We start from the raw sequence: 18,989 nt of genomic DNA, 5'->3' as shown, positions 1-18,989 counted from the left end.
GTAGCTAAGAGCATAGCTCTATCTATGTGGAGATGGATTGAGTTGGCCCAGGAGGTAGCTAAGAGCATAGCTCTATCTATGTGGAGATGGATTGAGTTGGCCCAGGAGGTAGCTAAGAGCATAGCTCTATCTATGTGGAGATGGATTGAGTTGGCCCAGGAGGTAGCTAAGAGTATAGGTCTATCTATGTGGAGATGGATTGAGTTGGCCCAGGAGGTAGCTAAGAGTATAGGTCTATCTATGTGGAGATGGATTGAGTTGGACCAGGAGGTAGCTAAGAGTATAGGTCTATCTATGTGGAGATGGATTGAGTTGGCCCAGGAGGTAGCTAAGAGTATAGGTCTATCTATGTGGAGATGGATTGAGTTGGCCGAGGAGGTAGCTAAGAGTATAGGTCTATCTATGTGGAGATGGATTGAGTTGGCCCAGGAGGTAGCTAAGAGTATAGGTCTATCTATGTGGAGATGGATTGAGTTGGCCCAGGAGGTAGCTAAGAGTATAGGTCTATCTATGTGGAGATGGATTGAGTTGGCCCAGGAGGTAGCTAAGAGTATAGGTCTATCTATGTGGAGATGGATTGAGTTGGCCCAGGAGGTAGCTAAGAGCATAGCTCTATCTATGTGGAGATGGATTGAGTTGGCCCAGGAGGTAGCTAAGAGTATAGGTCTATCTATGTGGAGATGGATTGAGTTAGCCCAGGAGGTAGCTAAGAGTATAGCTCTATCTATGTGGAGATGGATTGAGTTGGCCCAGGAGGTAGCTAAGAGTATAGCTCTATCTATGTGGAGATGGATTGAGTTGGCCCAGGAGGTAGCTAAGAGTATAGGTCTATCTATGTGGAGATGGATTGAGTTGGCCCAGGAGGTAGCTAAGAGTATAGGTCTATCTATGTGGAGATGGATTGAGTTGGCCCAGGAGGTAGCTAAGAGTATAGGTCTATCTATGTGGAGATGGATTGAGTTGGCCCAGGAGGTAGCTAAGAGTATAGGTCTATCTATGTGGAGATGGATTGAGTTGGCCCAGGAGGTAGCTAAGAGTATAGGTCTATCTATGTGGAGATGGATTGAGTTGGCCCAGGAGGTAGCTAAGAGTATAGGTCTATCTATGTGGAGATGGATTGAGTTGGCCCAGGAGGTAGCTAAGAGTATAGGTCTATCTATGTGGAGATGGATTGAGTTGGCCCAGGAGGTAGCTAAGAGTATAGGTCTATCTATGTGGAGATGGATTGAGTTGGCCCAGGAGGTAGCTAAGATGTACAGTGTTTGGTAGAGGGAAAGTCTGGGAGGGATTGGGGAAGTAAAATAGATACTTTACTGTCCATTTGGTTAGAAATGTGGATCTGCTTGAGGTTTCTCAGGATGTGTCTGTGTGAGGAGGAGACTGATCAGACTGAAGGAAGGTGGTTTTATTGGACCAGAGGTAATACTAACAGGTGGCATCCGTCCATGGTGGATGTAGCTCAGGATGTGTCTGTGTGAGGAGGAGACTGATCAGACTGAAGGAAGGTGGTTTTATTGGACCAGAGGTAATACTAACAGGTGGCATCCGTCCATGGTGGATGTAGCTCAGGATGTGTCTGTGTGAGGAGGAGACTGATCAGACTGAAGGAAGGTGGTTTTATTGGACCAGAGGTAATACTAACAGGTGGCATCCGTCCATGGTGGATGTAGCTCAGGATGTGTCTGTGTGAGGAGGAGACTGATCAGACTGAAGGAAGGTGGTTTTATTGGACCAGAGGTAATACTAACAGGTGGCATCCGTCCATGGTGGATGTGGATCAGGATGTGTCTGTGTGAGGAGGAGACTGATCAGACTGAAGGAAGGTGGTTTTATTGGACCAGAGGTAATACTAACAGGTGGCATCCGTCCATGGTGGATGTGGATCAGGATGTGTCTGTGTGAGGAGGAGACTGATCAGACTGAAGGAAGGTGGTTTTATTGGACCAGAGGTAATACTAACAGGTGGCATCCGTCCATGGTGGATGTGGATCAGGATTGTTTCAACCTGTGGTGTCCTCCAGATCTCCTCTGGATCTGTGCCGGGTCTTCCGGAGAGCTGGAGGACTTGCTGGAGGACTTGCTGAGAGGGGAGGAACTGTCTTGAGAGGGCTGGGAGTGCCTGTTTCCCTGCCTGGGACTGGGGCTGTAGGAGGTGGTGGTGAAGGTAGAGGGGTACTGGTCCACAGTAGGGCGTCTTCCCTGAGTGGCTGTGGCAGGGCCAGGAGACAAGGGGCCGGGGGGGCGGTGAGGACAGTGGGCCACCATGTGCGTTGCGCTCTGGCAGTAGTGGCACTTCTTTGGCTGGGGCGGCAGGCCACACTCTTTGGCATGGTGGTCTAGTCCTCCACAGTTATAACATCTGAGACAGAGAGTGGAGATCCTTGTCACATTCCAATTCACAAACAAGAAATTTCTTTCAACTTCAGGGCTTAAAGGGCATATTTATTCTGAATTTAAAGAATAAAACCTAGAACTTCTTATATGGGATATCATTACATTTTCTCTGGAACGTAATGCATTATGGTACAAATCCTATTATAACATGCTTACTAGATTGGTTTAATTATATTTACCCAAAATCTGTTGGTCCAAATGTATCCTTTAGATGGCAGCATTTCACAATACGCCATATAATACACCATAGAATACGCCATATAATACACCATAGAATGCGCCATAGAATGCGCCATAGAATGCGCCATAGAATGCGCCATAGAATGCGCCATAGAATGCGCCATAGAATGCGCCATAGAATGCGCCATAGAATGCGCCATAGAATGCGCCATAGAATGCACCATAGAATGCACCATAGAATGCACCATAGAATAACACCAATACTGAACCTAACAGAAAACAGTTAAAGTGACCAATGCAAATACAATACTTCTCATATGTGCTCTCATCAAGAGATGACAAATAAAATAAATAGATAAATAGATCATTATTTTCCCTGATAAAATCCTCATTAATAGCAGTTGCCAACATGCTGATATGTACAGCTTACTGCCAAATGTATATAGAAATTCAGTATGTCTACAACAGGCCTAAGGCTTGCAATAAATAACCAAGACGCTGCTCACAGGCGGAAACAATGACAAGGCGATACATTGATGACAAGGCGAAACAAAGCAGGGTTCCATACAGGGAACTAAGGCGTGTCACTCCAGCCTGTCACATGGTCTGTTTTACTGAATCAAATAGGAAGCTATTCAATTAACTGGTTAATATAAGAGCAATTCATACCAATTCATTTGCAATAGACGTGATCGGATCATAAGTCAACGCCTTTTTACCTGCTGCTGTTGTGCTAGCTGATTAGCTGTTGTTGTCTCACCTACTGTTTTAGCTAGCTTTCCCAATTCAACACCTGTGATTACTGTATGCCTCGCTGTATGTCTCTCTCAAATGTCAATATGCCTTGTATACTGTTGTTCAGGTTAGTTATCATTGTTTTAGTTCACAATGGAGCCCTAGTTCCACTCTTCATACCCCTGATACCTCCTTTGTCCCACCTCCCACACATGCGGTGACCTCACCCATCACAACCAGCATGTCCAGAGATACAACCTCTCTCATCATCACCCAGTGCCTGGGCTTACCTCCGCTGTACCCGCACCCCTCCATGCCCCTGTCTGCGCATTATGCCCTGAATATATTCTACCATGCCCAGAAACCTGCTCCTCTTATTCTCTGTCCCCAACGCTCTAGGCGACCAGTTTTGATAGCCTTTAGCCGCACCCTCATACTACTCCTTCTCTGTGCCGCGGGTGATGTGGAGGTAAACCCAGGCCCTGCATGTCCCCAGGCACCCTCATTTGTTGACTTCTGTGATCGAAAAAGCCTTGGTTTCATGCATGTCAACATCAGAAGCCTCCTCCCTAAGTTGGTTTTACTCACTGCTTTAGCACACTCTGCTAACCCTGATGTCCTTGCCGTGTCTGAATCCTGGCTCAGGAAGGCCACCAAAAATTCAGAGATTTCCATACCCAACTATAACATATTCCGTCAAGATAGAACTGCCAAAGGGGGAGGAGTTGCCGTCTACTGCAGAGATAGCCTGCAAAGTAATGTCATACTTTCCAGGTCCACACCCAAACAGTTCGAACTACTAATTTTGAAAATGACTCTCTCCAGAAATAAGTCTCTCACTGTTGCCGCCTGCTACCGACCCCCCTCAGCTCCCAGCTGTGCCCTGGACACCATTTGTGAATTGATCGCCCCCCATCTAGCTTCAGAGTTTGTTCTGTTAGGTGACCTAAACTGGGATATGCTTAACACCCCGGCAGTCCTACAATCTAAGCTAGATGCCCTCAATCTCACACAAATCATCAAGGAACCCACCAGGTACAACCCTAACTCTGTAAACAAGGGCACCCTCATAGACGTCATCCTGACCAACTGGCCCTCCAAATACACCTCCGCTGTCTTCAACCAGGATCTCAGCGATCACTGCCTCATTGCCTGTATCCGCTACGGAGCCGCAGTCAAACGACCACCCCTCATCACTGTCAAACGCTCCCTAAAACACTTCTGTGAGCAGGCCTTTCTAATCGACCTGGCCCGGGTATCCTGGAAGGACATTGACCTCATCCCGTCAGTTGAGGATGCCTGGTCATTCCTTAAAAGTAACTCCCTCACCATTTTAGATAAGCATGCTCAGTTCAAAAAATGCAGAACTAAGAACAGATACAGCCCTTGGTTCACTCCAGACCTGACTGCCCTCGACCAGCACAAAAACATCCTGTGGCGGACTTCAATAGCATCGAATAGTCCCAGCGATATGCAACTGTTCAGGGAAGTCAGGAACCAATACACGCAGTCAGTCAGGAAAGCTAAGGCCAGCTTCTTCAGGCAGAAGTTTGCATCCTGTAGCTCCAACTCCAAAAAGTTCTGGGACACTGTGAAGTCCATGGAGAACAAGAGCACCTCCTCCCAGCTGCCCACTGCACTGAGGCTAGGTAACACGGTCACCACCAATAAATCCATGATTATCGAAAACTTCAACAAGCATTTCTCAACGGCTGGCCATGCCTTCCGCCTGGCTACTCCAACCTCGGCCAACAGCCCCGCCGCCCCGCAGCTCCTCGCCCAAGCCTCTCCAGGTTCTCCTTTACCCAAATCCAGATAGCAGATGTTCTGAAAGAGCTGCAAAACCTGGACCTGTACAAATCAGCTGGGCATGACAATCTGGACCCTCTATTTCTGAAACTATCCGCCGCCATTGTCGCAACCCCTATTACCAGCATGTTCAACCTCTCTTTCATATCGTCTGAGATCCCCAAGGATTGGAAAGCTGCCGCAGTCATCCCCAGGGGAGACACCCTGGACCCAAACTGTTACAGACCTATATCCATCCTGCCCTGCCTATCTAAGGTCTTCGAAAGCCAAGTCAACAAACAGGTCACTGACCATTTCGAATCCCACCGTACCTTCTCCGCTGTGCAATCTGGTTTCCGAGCCGGTCACGGGTGCACCTCAGCCACACTCAAGGTCCTAAACGATATCATAACCGCCATCGATAAAAGACAGTACTGTGCAGCCGTCTTCATCGACCTTGCCAAGGCTTTCGACTCTGTCAATCACCATATTCTTATCGGCAGACTCAGTAGCCTCGGTTTTTCGGATGACTGCCTTGCCTGGTTCACCAATTACTTTGCAGACAGAGTTCAGTGTGTCAAATCGGAGGGCATGCTGTCCGGTCCTCTGGCAGTCTCTATGGGGGTGCCGATCGCTGCCTGCACCCGCATGCCCGACTAGCATCACCACCCTGGATGGTTCCGACCTTGAATATGTGGACATCTATAAGTACCCAGGTGTCTGGCTAGACTGTAAACTCTCCTTCCAGACTCATATCAAACATCTCCAATCGAAAATCAAATCAAGAGTCGGCTTTCTATTCCGCAACAAAGCCTCCTTCACTCACGCCGCCAAACTTACCCTAGTAAAACTGACTATCCTAACAATCCTCGACTTTGGCGATGTCATCTACAAAACTGCTTCCAACACTCTACTCAGCAAACTGGATGCAGTTTATCACAGTGCCATCCGTTTTGTCACTAAAGCACCTTATACCACCCACCACTGCGACTTGTATGCTCTAGTCGGCTGGCCCTCGCTACATATTCGTCGCCAGACCCACTGGCTCTAGGTCATCTACAAGTCCATGCTAGGTAAAGCTCCGCCTTATCTCAGTTCACTGGTCACGATGGCAACACCCACCCGTAGCACACGCTCCAGCAGGTGTATCTCACTGATCATCCCTAAAGCCAACACCTCATTTGGCCGCCTTTCGTTCCAATACTCTGCTGCCTGTGACGAATTGCAAAAATCCCTGAAGTTGGAGATTTTTATCTCCCTCACCAACTTCAAACATCTGCTATCTGAGCAGCTAACCGATCGCTGCAGCTGTACATAGTCTATTGGTAAATAGCCCACCCATTTTCACCTACCTCATCCCCATACTGTTTTTATTTATTTACTTTTCTGCTCTTTTGCACACCAATATCTCTACCTGTACATGACCATCTGATCATTTATCACCCCAGTGTTAATCTGCAAAATTGTAATTATTCGCCTACCTCCGCATGCCTTTTGCACACAATGCATATAGACTCCCTTTTTTTTCTACTGTGTTATTGACTTGTTAATTGTTTACTCCATGTGTATCTCTGTGTTGTCTGTTCACACTGCTATGCTTTATCTTGGCCAGGTCGCAGTTGCAAATGAGAACTTGTTCTCAACTAGCCTACCTGGTTAAATAAAGGTGAAATAAAAAAATAAAAAAATAAAAAAACAGATATGATCTGATCACTAATGATCCTAAACAGATCATCAGTGATCAGTTCATAAACAGATAGGATCATTAGTGATCAGTTCATAAACAGATAAACAGGCTCATTACGACTTTATTAACTTGCAGTCAGATGTTATACGGCTACATTTCAGGCCGGTCACCCAGTCACCCAGGCCGGTCACCCAGGCTACATACCAGATCGGTCACACAGTTAGATGTTATACGGCTACATTTCAGGCCGGTCACCCAGTCACCCACGCCGGTCACCCAGGCTACATTTCAGATCGGTCACCCAGTCAGATGTTATAAGGCTACATTTCAGGCCAGTCACCCAGTCAGATGTTATACGACTACATTTCAGGCCGGTCACCCAGTCAGATGTTATAAGGCTACATTTCAGGCCGGTCACCCAGTCAGATGTTATAAGGCTACATTTCAGGCCGGTCACCCAGTCAGATGTTATAAGGCTACATTTCAGGCCGGTCACCCAGTCAGATGTTATATGGCTACATTTCAGGCCGGTCACCCAGTCAGATGTTATATGGCTACATTTCAGGCCGGTCACCCAAAAAGTTACATATTGCAGCTTTAACTCTTTCAGATGGAAACAAAGAGTTTGGCATGACTGAGCTGGAGGCTTGCAGGGGGTCCCTCACGGTGGCATCTTCAATTAGAACATGCGAGGGGGGAGAGGGAAGGAAAGGAGAGGGGGAAGGGCATTGGAATTTAGGTTTCATCCAGGCAAGTTCGCTTGCTTGGGAGGTTACCTACCAATACCCCCTCCTCCACTCCCCAACCCCCACCACATAGACTCCCATTCTAGCTGGTAAGAGTGAATAACCAGTTTTCACAAGACAAGCTGCCATGCTGGTAGTAAAGGTTTCACAATCGTCGCTGAATCTATGTTTTTGTAACATATCAATCACATAGGCAGGCACTGTTTAGACACATGGTTACATAGTTCCCACAACGTTTATGTTTGCATCATTTCTAATACTCGCACAGAACAGCAAATCAGCTGAGGTTTGACTTTGAAGTCAACCAATAACTCAAGTGAAGAGAAAGTTGTTGGCACAATTTATTTGTAAATTCCAAAATGTTAAAATATTGTCAATGTTTATAAAGATCGGGGAGCCAAGAGTTTAACAGTGTAACACTGTAATACATCAATCCATGAAATACAAAATATAATAAACCAATATAAAGAATATAAAAAAATAAATTCTGGTGGATGTACTAAAGGGAATGTAGTGTTTATAAAATGTTTTTATTCTGCCTATTTGGATCCAGCCAGAAGCTCTGTTACTGACCCAGAAAGGTCAGGGGTTAGAGGTCAACACACTGACCTCAACATATTTCTATTCCTTCTTTTGAAGAATGATCCCTCTTACATTATAACAATGGGGAGGGAAATTAGGATGAAATGTCTATACAAAAAAATAAGTATACATTGTTAAATAAATGTGATAATTGATGTAGCATAGGCCTAACTCGGGTCATAAAATTAGTATCCACCATAATGCAACATAACATCACCTAACGATGAATAAAAGGGCAATCCTGTATAAAATAGAAAGCCTGTTTCTGAGAATTCCTCTTCAGTCTAAAGTGATATTTGCTCTACATTACAACATTGCATCTGGATGGGAAACAGCTGTTAAAACAGAACCTCTACAAATGTGAACGTTTGACATAATGTAAATAATGCAGCAGGTATAGTCCACACAGAACCTCTGAATCATACACAGGTAAATACGAATATGCAGCTACTGCTAAATAGATTACATCAATGCACACGCACGTACGCACACACACCACTAATGATCACGGCAGTACTACTCTGTTCCTTCCAACATCACCTGTTCTGTTGCCAGTCTCAGTCTCAATTCCCTCCCTGCAGCAGCAGGTCATACCCACTCTATATTCACCCATAACAGAACATTGACTTGAAAGGAAAGTCTGTGCTAGTAATTCTATTTCTATGATTCACTCACCGGTCTCCCTTTGGCTTCCATCTCTGCGGTGGGGCCGGGGGTTTGGGTTGCTGTCTCCTCTCACTGCCCGAGCAGGGGCCTCCCCCGAGGCCTGTGACTTGTACAGACTCCAGGCCCCTGGGGGACCACTGGAAGGTAAACTCTAGTGGCTCTCCCTCCTGCAGTCTGCGAAAGCCCTCCATGTGTAGTTTGCTCTGGGATAGGAGGAGGAGGATAGGACAGGGGCAGGATAGGGAGAAGAAGACACAGATTACACAGGGATCTCATGTTCTAGTCACACACAGTAAAACCAAATCAACCCACCTCTCCATCTAGGTATCAAGCTCATATTCATCCATCTACATCACGTTTGATAACTTTCTACCATTTATCCAAATACGTGCTTGAGGATTACTTTTATGGCAAAGACAGACATAGCCGTCATAATGGCTGATCCCTACAGTCACTTGCTCCCTGCCATTCCCTGGGTCTGTCTCTGTGGACTGAGCAGATTGGTTCACTTCCTATACCAGAGGATTCAGATGGACCTTAGCACACTACAGCAGAACACTATACTTTCTTAATGCATTCATCTTAGCGTAGCTGGGCGAGACAACCAGATCTCACAGTCGTAGTGTGTCAAATAATATTAATTGCTTGATTGAGGTTCATGAGTTTAAAAAAAAATACATTTCATCCATCAAAGAAAAACACGATTACCAAATAGAAAATACTATTTAACAATTATTTTATTATAAACATTTAAATAGTAGGTATATATAGTATATAAATGGTAATACTATTTATGTTTTATCAAATTAAACACAGATAATTTAGGTTTTGAATATATTCAAAATTTCCTAATAATCTCTCAATTAGAGCTTTATTCCTTTTCTTAAACAACTTTTCATAAACAAGTTTTACTATTAACTTTTACTATTTTACATCTAATTACATTTTCATGGATATGGTCCAAAATGAATGTTTACAAAATTAATTCATACATTTACAGCAACTGTTACCTCAACTACAGCCTTAATTAAGCCAATTTACCCCCAGTTCACAATACATAATAACTTTTTTCTAATACACAAAAGGAATAGTACTGATTAAAACAAATTATTTGACTTCTGTGAAAGTTGTTTACAGTAATGTAAATGATTGTATATCTGAACAACTGCAGTGACAAACCCCCCTCCCCTAAAAACAAATAACTCAATCTAGCAACGAATAAAAAAAAACGGAATAACTCATGAATCCTAATGAAACCACATGCAACGAAACTTAACCCTTTACAGAGGCCAACAACTAATCTAGCCCATATTTCTATGAGTTACTCGTAGTCACCGATTTGCGTTTCAACAGAAGTCAAAGCGTAGGTTCAGGATTCTCTGCTCCAGACACCTCGTCCTCCTCCCGACATATCTGAGCCATCAGTCCTCAGCCCAGGCCAGCTCTCTGTTAGCCCAGGACAGCTCTCTGTTAGCCCAGGCCAGCTCTCTGTTAGCCCAGGCCAGCTCTCTGTTAGCCCAGGCCAGCTCTCTGTTAGCCCAGGCCAGCTCTCTGTTAGCCCAGGCCAGCTCTCTGTTAGCCCAGGCCAGCTCTCTGTTAGCCCAGGCCAGCTCTCTGTTAGCCCAGGCCAGCTCTCTGTTAGCCCCGGCCAAGCCCAGGCCAGCTCTCTGTTAGCCCTGCTGGAGCCACCTAAACTCTGGGCTACCACAGACCAACCCAGCACAGCAGCCATTTTGCCTATTTTCGGTTGGGGGAGGGTGTAAGTTGGCCTGGAGAATGTGGGAATGAAAACGGGCATAGAAGAGAAGGGAAAGAGAAAAAGAGAGCAAGGAGACAGAGCAAGGAGACAGAGCAAGGGTACAGGGTATGTACAGTACTTTCATTTCATTTCTCCAGCACATGGTCTGTTTAAAAGCTCTTCCAACAGTGGAGGAAGCTTTTACCACTGGAAGGCTTGATTGAGAGAAACGTGATATGAATGACAGGGTTGGAGAGGCCAGATATGATGAATAAATGACAAAACCCTAGAGTTCAGGCTGGGTCAGGCTTCAGCAAGTTTAACTCTTGAATATACCACAGGCATTTGTTGAGCTTCAACTCTTTCATCGTCAACAGATCACAACAAATTCCCAGTTTAAAGAGAGAAATTCCCCCATTTGAAGCAGTTATTCAGGCCATTCTACAAAGCCATATGCGGTCTCTCCACAGTCCTCTCTACAGAAGCCTCCTGTTAGTCATTTGTTAGTCACATTTAAGCTATGCAAGGAAACCTACAGTATATCAATCCACGCAACTTTGTGAAACATTCCCAGAAATCAGTTTCAGATTCATGCACCAAATATTTCCCAGTTAAAATGTATCTGAATTGTAATTGAAGAGCGAGTAAATCATTCATTGCAGTGGTCTCAAAAGCCCATGGAGACAGTGACTCAACATCAAACAAGCAGGGGTCAAAAGCACACAGACATAACATACTGCAACTGCATTGCTCCAACAGTGTCGGTTAGCAGTTAGATGCACTGCCGTCATATGCATTTCATCAGCTGGCCATAGAAACCAGTCTTCTCTACAATCAGTCCCTCTATCAATAGATGACTCGCTGTAAGGAGGAAGTCACGTGAACACAAGTAGGCAGCTTTTTTTCCCCTTCTCCCCTTTCTGAGGGAACAAAACACCAGGAAGAAACAAAGACTGGTATTAGCCGAGCTCTGGAAGGAAGGAGGAGCCTGCCAAACACAGTGAGATGAGATGGACGGATGGGCTTTCATAACCAAGGATCCACTCCAGCCAGTCTCCCATCACATCATACACTATGTCCCCCAACACACCACTCCCCAAGCCTATGCTGCCCAAGCAAATCCTACTACGTTTACATCAGAGTCATTTAGCAGACGCTCTTGTCCTGAGCAACTTACAGTAGCAGTGAGTGCAATACGTTTTCGCACTGGTCCCCTGTGGGAATCTAACCCACAACCCTGGCCTTGCAAGCACCGTTCTCTACCAATTGAGCCACACAGATTTGGGACTAGGCAAGCTAAATCAAGCACACCTAAAATGTGGCAATATTTGGGTGGATTTGGTGGAATTCAGGCTCTAATGAGGCTGTAAAGTGTCTATGGAATCTTGCAACATGGCACGGGATGGTGAAGGAAAGCAGTGCTATAACATACACAGCCCAAAGCCCACAGGAGTGAAATAATGTCCAACATCTAAACCTGGTTGTGAGGTTGGCCTATAAGCACACGGTTAACCTGACAACCACCATGCATGACCACCTATCTTTTCTTTGGCTTCAAAAAAAACCCCTCCTATAGAGAGGCCCTTCCCCTGTCTTCTGGGTCTATAAAACATGACGAGTAACATCTATCAATCACCCATTTTTACAATGCAAAATGATTTTACTATAACAATAATTTCCCAAATGTTCATTATTTCCTGTCGTCCTACAGACATCCCAAATAACAGCTCATTCACGAGGACTCAGAATCTATGATTCTCCTGATGCTACATCTTAGGTGTTACAATGTTACAACTGCCCCTCAACAATGTCTGGTTGATATAAAAACTATCCAATAGCCTGCACTGTGTGGTCACCTCGTATAGGAGTGGGACAATGTGTATCCAACTCCTGTAGACACGAGGGTTCAGCTTGACTATCTATCAGCTCATTATTTGTATCCATAGATGGTTCAACTTAACTTACTTGGTGAACAAATACATCCATAGGAGGATCTACGGGAGTTCCCCCACGACTGGTCATGGATATAAACCCGAAGCCCATCCGCACATTGAACCACTTGCAGTGGCCTGCGCCGTGCATGGACTGTTGCTGCCCACCCTGCAAGGATCCTGGCTCCTCTCCTCTATCACCACCTTTGCCCACCCCTCCTGAAAGCAAGTCGAGAATACAATGTTAAAACATCAATGAAATCACTTCCCATGTGTTTCAGTAAAACTTATTTGTGCAAATCATTCCGCTTCTGAAATGTATTCTGTCCTGTACACAATTCATATGCAAAGTATTTATTTTCCAGAGCAGGTACCCAACTCATAAAGAACATATACAAAAACGTTATTTACATCATTTGCCAGCAGATGGAATTTGCTTGCAGTTGCTTTGCTTTGATGGCTATCTGATAAATAGCCATCATAGGCTACTTCAACATGGATATTGAAGTGTTTATATATCAGCTATGAACTTCCATCTGCACGTGCGTCACTTTTAATTGTCTAACAACAAAGGTTTGACGCAAAGGACAGGTGTCCATTGTCACCCATAAAGCTCTGCAAAAAGCGCACAAAAAAACTCGAAGTATATAGCAAACGCCGTGGGCGGTAGGCTACACAACACAACATCTTGTAAATAGATACCCAACAACATCTCCGAGGCTAGTCAGTCCCCTCTCCTTTCCCAGGAAAGAGGGACGCCAGAGAGATCTAAGCAGAACTACATAGAATATAGAATAACCTTCGTCCATGTTTCCCTGCCAAGTTTCCGCTCCAAACTTCGTTGATATAAACTCTGCTGGTCTTGATATTGTTTATTCTTCTGCGTCAGTCGAATATTCTGATTCGAGCGACCATACTTTAGGGTGCATGATCCAACGTGCGTTCCCCCATAGAGTTTCAGCATATTCTTCTATGGATTTCTCTTTCTCTGTTCACGTGACTCTGTCAATTTACATGCTTTCTGGCTCCAATTTTGTTTGGTCCTTGCAAACCGGGATCTTTAGGACGTCCCTAACCAATTGAAGTTTACATGTAAAATGGTTAAGGTAAAGGTTAAGGATAGTGGTTACTGAGGGTTATGCTTAAGGTTAGGGTTAAAGTAAAGGTAGGGGTTAAGATTAGAGTAGGGTTTAGGGTATGGGCGTCCCAAGGATACCGGATAGCACTGCCATTTTTTTCTCCTCGAATCCAGGCAAAATAGTTCATTCAGAGCACAGAGATAACCAATCGTCGTTCCACAAACCGAACATCAACATATTTGTGTAGGACCTATGCCACGTTAATTTATTAATTAGACGTTTCAAAACATAAGTAATTGATACGCAAATGCTTGAGCTGACATTTCATGCCAATAATAACCTGAATGAGTAGCCTAATTTATGTATGGAATATGTTAAATATATAGGCATATCCTTAAGCCATGATATTTACAGTACCAGTCAAAAGTTTGGACACACCTACTCATTCAAGGGTTTTTCTTTATTTTTTGTACTATTTTCTACATTGTAGAATAACGTTGAAGACATCAAAACTATGAAGTAACACACATGGAATCATGTCGTAACCAAAAAAAAAGTTAAACAAATCAAAATATATTTGATATTTGATCAAGGAGAGTAATGCATCAGATGACCTGGCCTCCACAATCACCCAACCTCAACCCATTTGAGATGGTTTGGGATGAGTTGGGCCGCAGAGTGAAGGAAAAGCAGCTAACAAGTGCTCATCAGGACAGGGTAGCCTCGGCAGGTTAGCCTAGTGGTTAGAGCATTGGACTAGCAACCGTAAAGGTTGCAAGTTCATATCCCCGAGCTGACAAGGTACAAATCTGTCATCCTGCCCCTGAACAAGCAGTTAACCAACTGTTGCTAGGCCATCATTGAAAATAAGAATCTATTCTTAACTGACTTGCCTAGTTAAATAAAGGTAAAATAAAAAATATGTGGGAAATCCTTCAAGACTGTTGGAAAAGCATTCCATGTGAAGCTGGTTGAGAGAATGCCAAGAGTGTGCAAAGCTGTCATCAAGGCAAAGGGTGGCTACTTTGAAGAATCTCAAAGATAAAATACATTTTGATTTGTTTAACACTTTTTTTTGGTCACTACATGATTCTATATGTGTTATTTCATAGTTTTGATGTCCTCATTATTATTCTAAAATGTAGAAAACAGTAAAAATAAAGAAAAACCCTTGAATGACACAACATGAAAATCACAATAAAAATGAATTATTGGCTTTATTCTTGAATATAACTAATATGGGCATGGGTGACACTCCAATTAACATAAAAAAAGCCTTTTAGGGAATTGTAATTGCTGTGTCCAAACTTTTAACTGGTACTGTATATATCAATAAAAACTTTGATCACATTTAACTACAAGGTAACCATTGCACTGAATTAGGCTACTTCGTTATTATCTGTTCAAAATGAATCTCTCTGTAGCTGTGACATGTCACACATATGCCTATCCTTCTTGAAATGTTTATGTGAGTAGACCAGACACAGGGTTGATTTATGTGATAGAATAATAACTCATTAAGATAGGGTATCTGTATCGAGGTCTGAAACATGGTGGCTGACATGAACAAATTTGGTGGGTACAGTCTTTCCAGGGATGGACAAATCATTAGAATAACTACTTTGTCAGACACCAAAAATATATATTTATGAGCACCACAGCCACAATGTTTGGGGCATGAAATAAACCTATTTTCACAGGTATCACAGTTGTCTCACAAAGACAAGCCAACATTACTCTCAACTATCTTTCAATGTGTATTATTATCTATATTATTATTTTTATTATTGTTATCACTGTGTTATTGGGAAAGAGCTCTCAAGGTAAGAATGTCACTCTACTGTTTTACACCTGTGTAAACGTTGAAACTTGAAACTCACCAGGTAAAGTGAGTTTAGGCTATTTATCACAAAATATGGAAATCCGTATTACTTAAAAGCTAATCTGTGTTGACATGTATGAGGCAACAACAGATTGGCCTAAATATATACCTAACGCGTAAAAGGAAACTAAGGACAAAACATGAACGCATAGATTATACAGTCATGACCTGACATTCCAGTGTGGTTGACATTCCTGTGCTATTCTCGTCCGTAGGTTATCATTTTTAGCAAAACCCATGTACAAATAAAGTTAGCAGAAATATCTCACTGATAGGCGTATGTGTTCCTTGCATGGTACACATTTAACAAGCCACATAAAGGATATTCCTGCGTATTAACACCTGGTTTTATTAAATATTATCGTCGAATTGTCGAAATAAAAACAATTCCCCGATAATTTGACTATGGCATAAATAACGACAGAGGGTTCAAATCACAAGAGATTGACCAAGGCGAAGTTAGGGGAATTCTTTATAAAGGGGATTGGGGGAGAAATACTCCCAATACCATCTAAACATGCCCACACTCCCGCATGAATTCTCTGATGGACTCCGCCTCACACTTCAACCCGCCTTCAAATTGTTTGTGAAGATGCAGAATACGAGAGGAATTGGAGCTCAGCACAAACGCAGCATGGAACATTGGGCCAGAATGACCAGGCAGCAGCCGTATCAGATGTTACCGAAGCAGTTATTTTCTCAGGTATCATAAAGGAGGAGAGAAATGCGTCAAACTGAATCAGCGCCTATTGGGAAGATTGAGGAGGATTTGGAAACAGAAACCTCAGGGTATAGTCTTATGTGTTGTGTGTATGATATAAAAGGTGAAGACAGAGGGTAAAACATAATCAGACCATGTATAGTCACAGTTATGAGGTGAAAGTATCCATGCATAATTGGTAATGTGATTGGTATCAGTTCTAAACTCTTTTTTCAACCAGAAATTCCGAGGCCACCAGAGAGCCTCCCTCTCTCTCATTTTATCGAGTTCATTAGGTTTCATTCCATGTTCTACCATTGAACACTTTTTTGCAGTCTCGCTTTTGAGTGTCACCAAGGTTCATATTGTTAAAAAAAAATCATTAGGCTGCTACTAATATTAACAACTCTAAGAAATGTAGAAAACTATAATTTAACTGTTTAAACTACAATGCAAAGTGTAAATATATCAGAATCAGTTTGTACACATTATATTTAGATCGAATGTCTCTTTTTTTAACAGCTTTGTGGAAAAAAAACATGCGTAAAATGGGCTCTACATCCATATATTCTTTGCGCAAATGTCGATTGTATTGCCTAATCTCGTAACACTTTCCGAGAATCTGAGATCCTTTCGGAGTGATATTGGGGTACTTATGATGGATGTGTGGTGATAATCAGGATTTTTTTTCCCATGCAAAGTAAGTGGCTGGGAAGGCCCCGGGTATTGATGGAATGCATGCGCAAACTATTGTTCGTTCTCTTGAGGCTACCGCTTTGCTAAACTGTTGAGCTCGAGGTTATATTTTAGGCTTTAAATCTTTAGTCCATCAAATTTTGAAATACACAATTGTGCCCGATATCAGATTATGGAGATTAAAAATGTTATGTTGAAACACATTAAAGGGAAATTATATATTGGACAATGAATCTAGTTAAACCATATGGTAGAATAACTAAGTCTCAAACATACTGAACAAAAATATAAACTCAACATGTGAAGTGTTGGTCCCATGTTTCATAATCTAAAATAAAAGATCCCAGAAATGTTCCATAGGAACAAAAAACGTAGCTAAATTTCTTGGCACAATTTTTTTACATTTTACAGCCCTTTTAGTGAGCATTTCTCTTTTGCCAAGATAATTCATCCACCTGACAGGTGTGGCATATTAAACAGTATGATCATTACACAGATGCACCTTGTACTGAGGCCAATAAAAGGCCACTCTAAAATGAAAAGTTTTGTCACACAACACAATGCCTCTGATACCTCAAGTTTTGAGGGAGCGTGCAGTTGGAATGCCACCAGAGCTGTTTCCAGATAATTTAATGTCGTTTTAGAGAACTTGGCAGTACGTCCAACTGGCTTCACAACCGCAGACCACGTCTAACCACGCCAGCCCAGGACTTCCACATCCAGCTTCTTCACCAGCAGGATAGTATGAGACCAGCCACCTTGACAGCTGATGGAACTGTGGGTTTGCACAACCAAGAATTTCTGCACAAACTGTCAGAAACCTCAGGGATCTCATCTGAGTGCTCGTCATCCTCACCAGGGTCTTGACCTGACTGCAGTTCGGCATCGTAACCAACTTCAGTGGGCAAATGCTCACCTTCGATGGCTACTGGCACACTGGAGATGTGTGTTCTTCACAGATGAATCCTGGTTTCAAATGCACCAGGCAGATGGCAGTTTATGTCGTTGTGTGGGCGAGCGGTTTGCTGATGTCAACATTGTGAACAGAGTTCCCCATGGTGGCGATGGGGTTATGGTGTGGACAAGCATAAGCGGACAACTAACACAAATGCATTTTATCGATGGCAATTTGAATGCACAGAGACACCGTGACGAGATCCTGAGGCCCATTGTCGTGCCATTAATAGGCCGACATCGTCTCATGTTTCAGTATGATAATGCACGGCCCCATGTTGCAAGGATCTGTACACAATTCCTGGAAGCTGAAAATCTCCCAGTTCGTCCAATGCCTGCATACTCACCAGACATGTCACCCATTGAGCATGTTTGGGATGCTCTTGTTCGACATGTACGGCAGCGTGTTCCAGTTCCCACTAATATCCAGCAACTTCGCAGAGCCATTGAAGAGGAGTGGGACAACATTCAACAGGTCACAATCAACAGTCTGATCAACTCTACGAAGGAGATGTGTCTCTCACACACACACACACACACACACACACACACACACACACACACACACACACACACACACACACACACACACACACACACACACACACACACACACACACACACACACACAAAATAGTATTTTGCTTACATTTCTCACATTTTATTTTAGGCTTCCAGCTGAGGCCTTGGATGGATCATGTAAAAGCAGCTTTTATTAGATTGGACTGGATTGAGTTACACTCCCCATATAAATACATACTTATCGCATGCATAATGATTTTAACAGTTTCCTATTTCAGAATAATCCAAGGCATGGTGACCGTGACGCACTTACTTAAGGTTGTCCCCTGCGAGGTCATACCCCTGGATATCTGTGAAGAAGAGCAGGGATGTTTGTAAATTAGACCCAGAATGCATCGAGGATGTCTCGCGTCTAGACTACACATTAGCCTCCTGCATTTGGGACTTTCATAACCAGTTGTTGAATGCCCAAGAGAACTTAGTTTTTTTCGATTGCTAAACGACAGTGGGCAGAACTGGAGTCACATGTGCAATACTCTAACTACAGTCTGCACTACCAACAGTCACCTGAGCTAAACAGTTCACATCACCTGCAAAACTCATTCCAAGCAACACAACTCTTAACACATGGCTCAAAACACGCTCAGTGCAGCCAAACACTATGCACAACCCTCACTGAGATAACACACACTGTCTCTCAGAACACACT

At 43.4% G+C, this 18,989-nt stretch overlaps 1 protein-coding gene across 1 annotated transcript; it reads right to left on the bottom strand.

The window, feature by feature from the left end:
* Positions 1-1,989: 1,989 nt before the first annotated feature.
* LOC135519720 (protein lin-28 homolog A-like) lies at positions 1,990-18,676 on the bottom strand. Its single transcript, XM_064944948.1, has 5 exons — positions 18,594-18,676; positions 17,500-17,579; positions 12,482-12,666; positions 8,788-8,981; positions 1,990-2,359 (listed from the first exon to the last, which is right to left on the bottom strand). Exons 1-5 carry the CDS (start codon positions 18,674-18,676, stop codon positions 1,990-1,992), a joined length of 912 nt encoding a protein of 303 aa, XP_064801020.1.
* Between the last annotated feature and the right edge of the window lie 313 nt (positions 18,677-18,989).

This window comes from Oncorhynchus masou, chromosome 29 (assembly GCF_036934945.1).
Source record: "Oncorhynchus masou masou isolate Uvic2021 chromosome 29, UVic_Omas_1.1, whole genome shotgun sequence".
Taxonomy (NCBI): domain Eukaryota; kingdom Metazoa; phylum Chordata; class Actinopteri; order Salmoniformes; family Salmonidae; genus Oncorhynchus; species Oncorhynchus masou.
This window is presented reverse-complemented; position numbering and strand designations above follow the sequence as displayed.

Excerpts from the sequence above, each read along its gene's own strand:
- LOC135519720 (XM_064944948.1), bottom strand. The coding sequence starts at position 18,676 with ATGCATTCTGGGTCTAATTTACAAACATCCCTGCTCTTCTTCACAGAT. Across the intron at positions 17,580-18,593 it reads CTCGCAGGGGACAACCTTAA|TTCCATCAGCTGTCAAGGTG; the intron begins GTAAGTGCGTCA and ends GCAAACCCACAG. Across the intron at positions 2,360-8,787 it reads TGGAAGCCAAAGGGAGACCG|ATGTTATAACTGTGGAGGAC; the intron begins GTGAGTGAATCA and ends TCTCTGTCTCAG.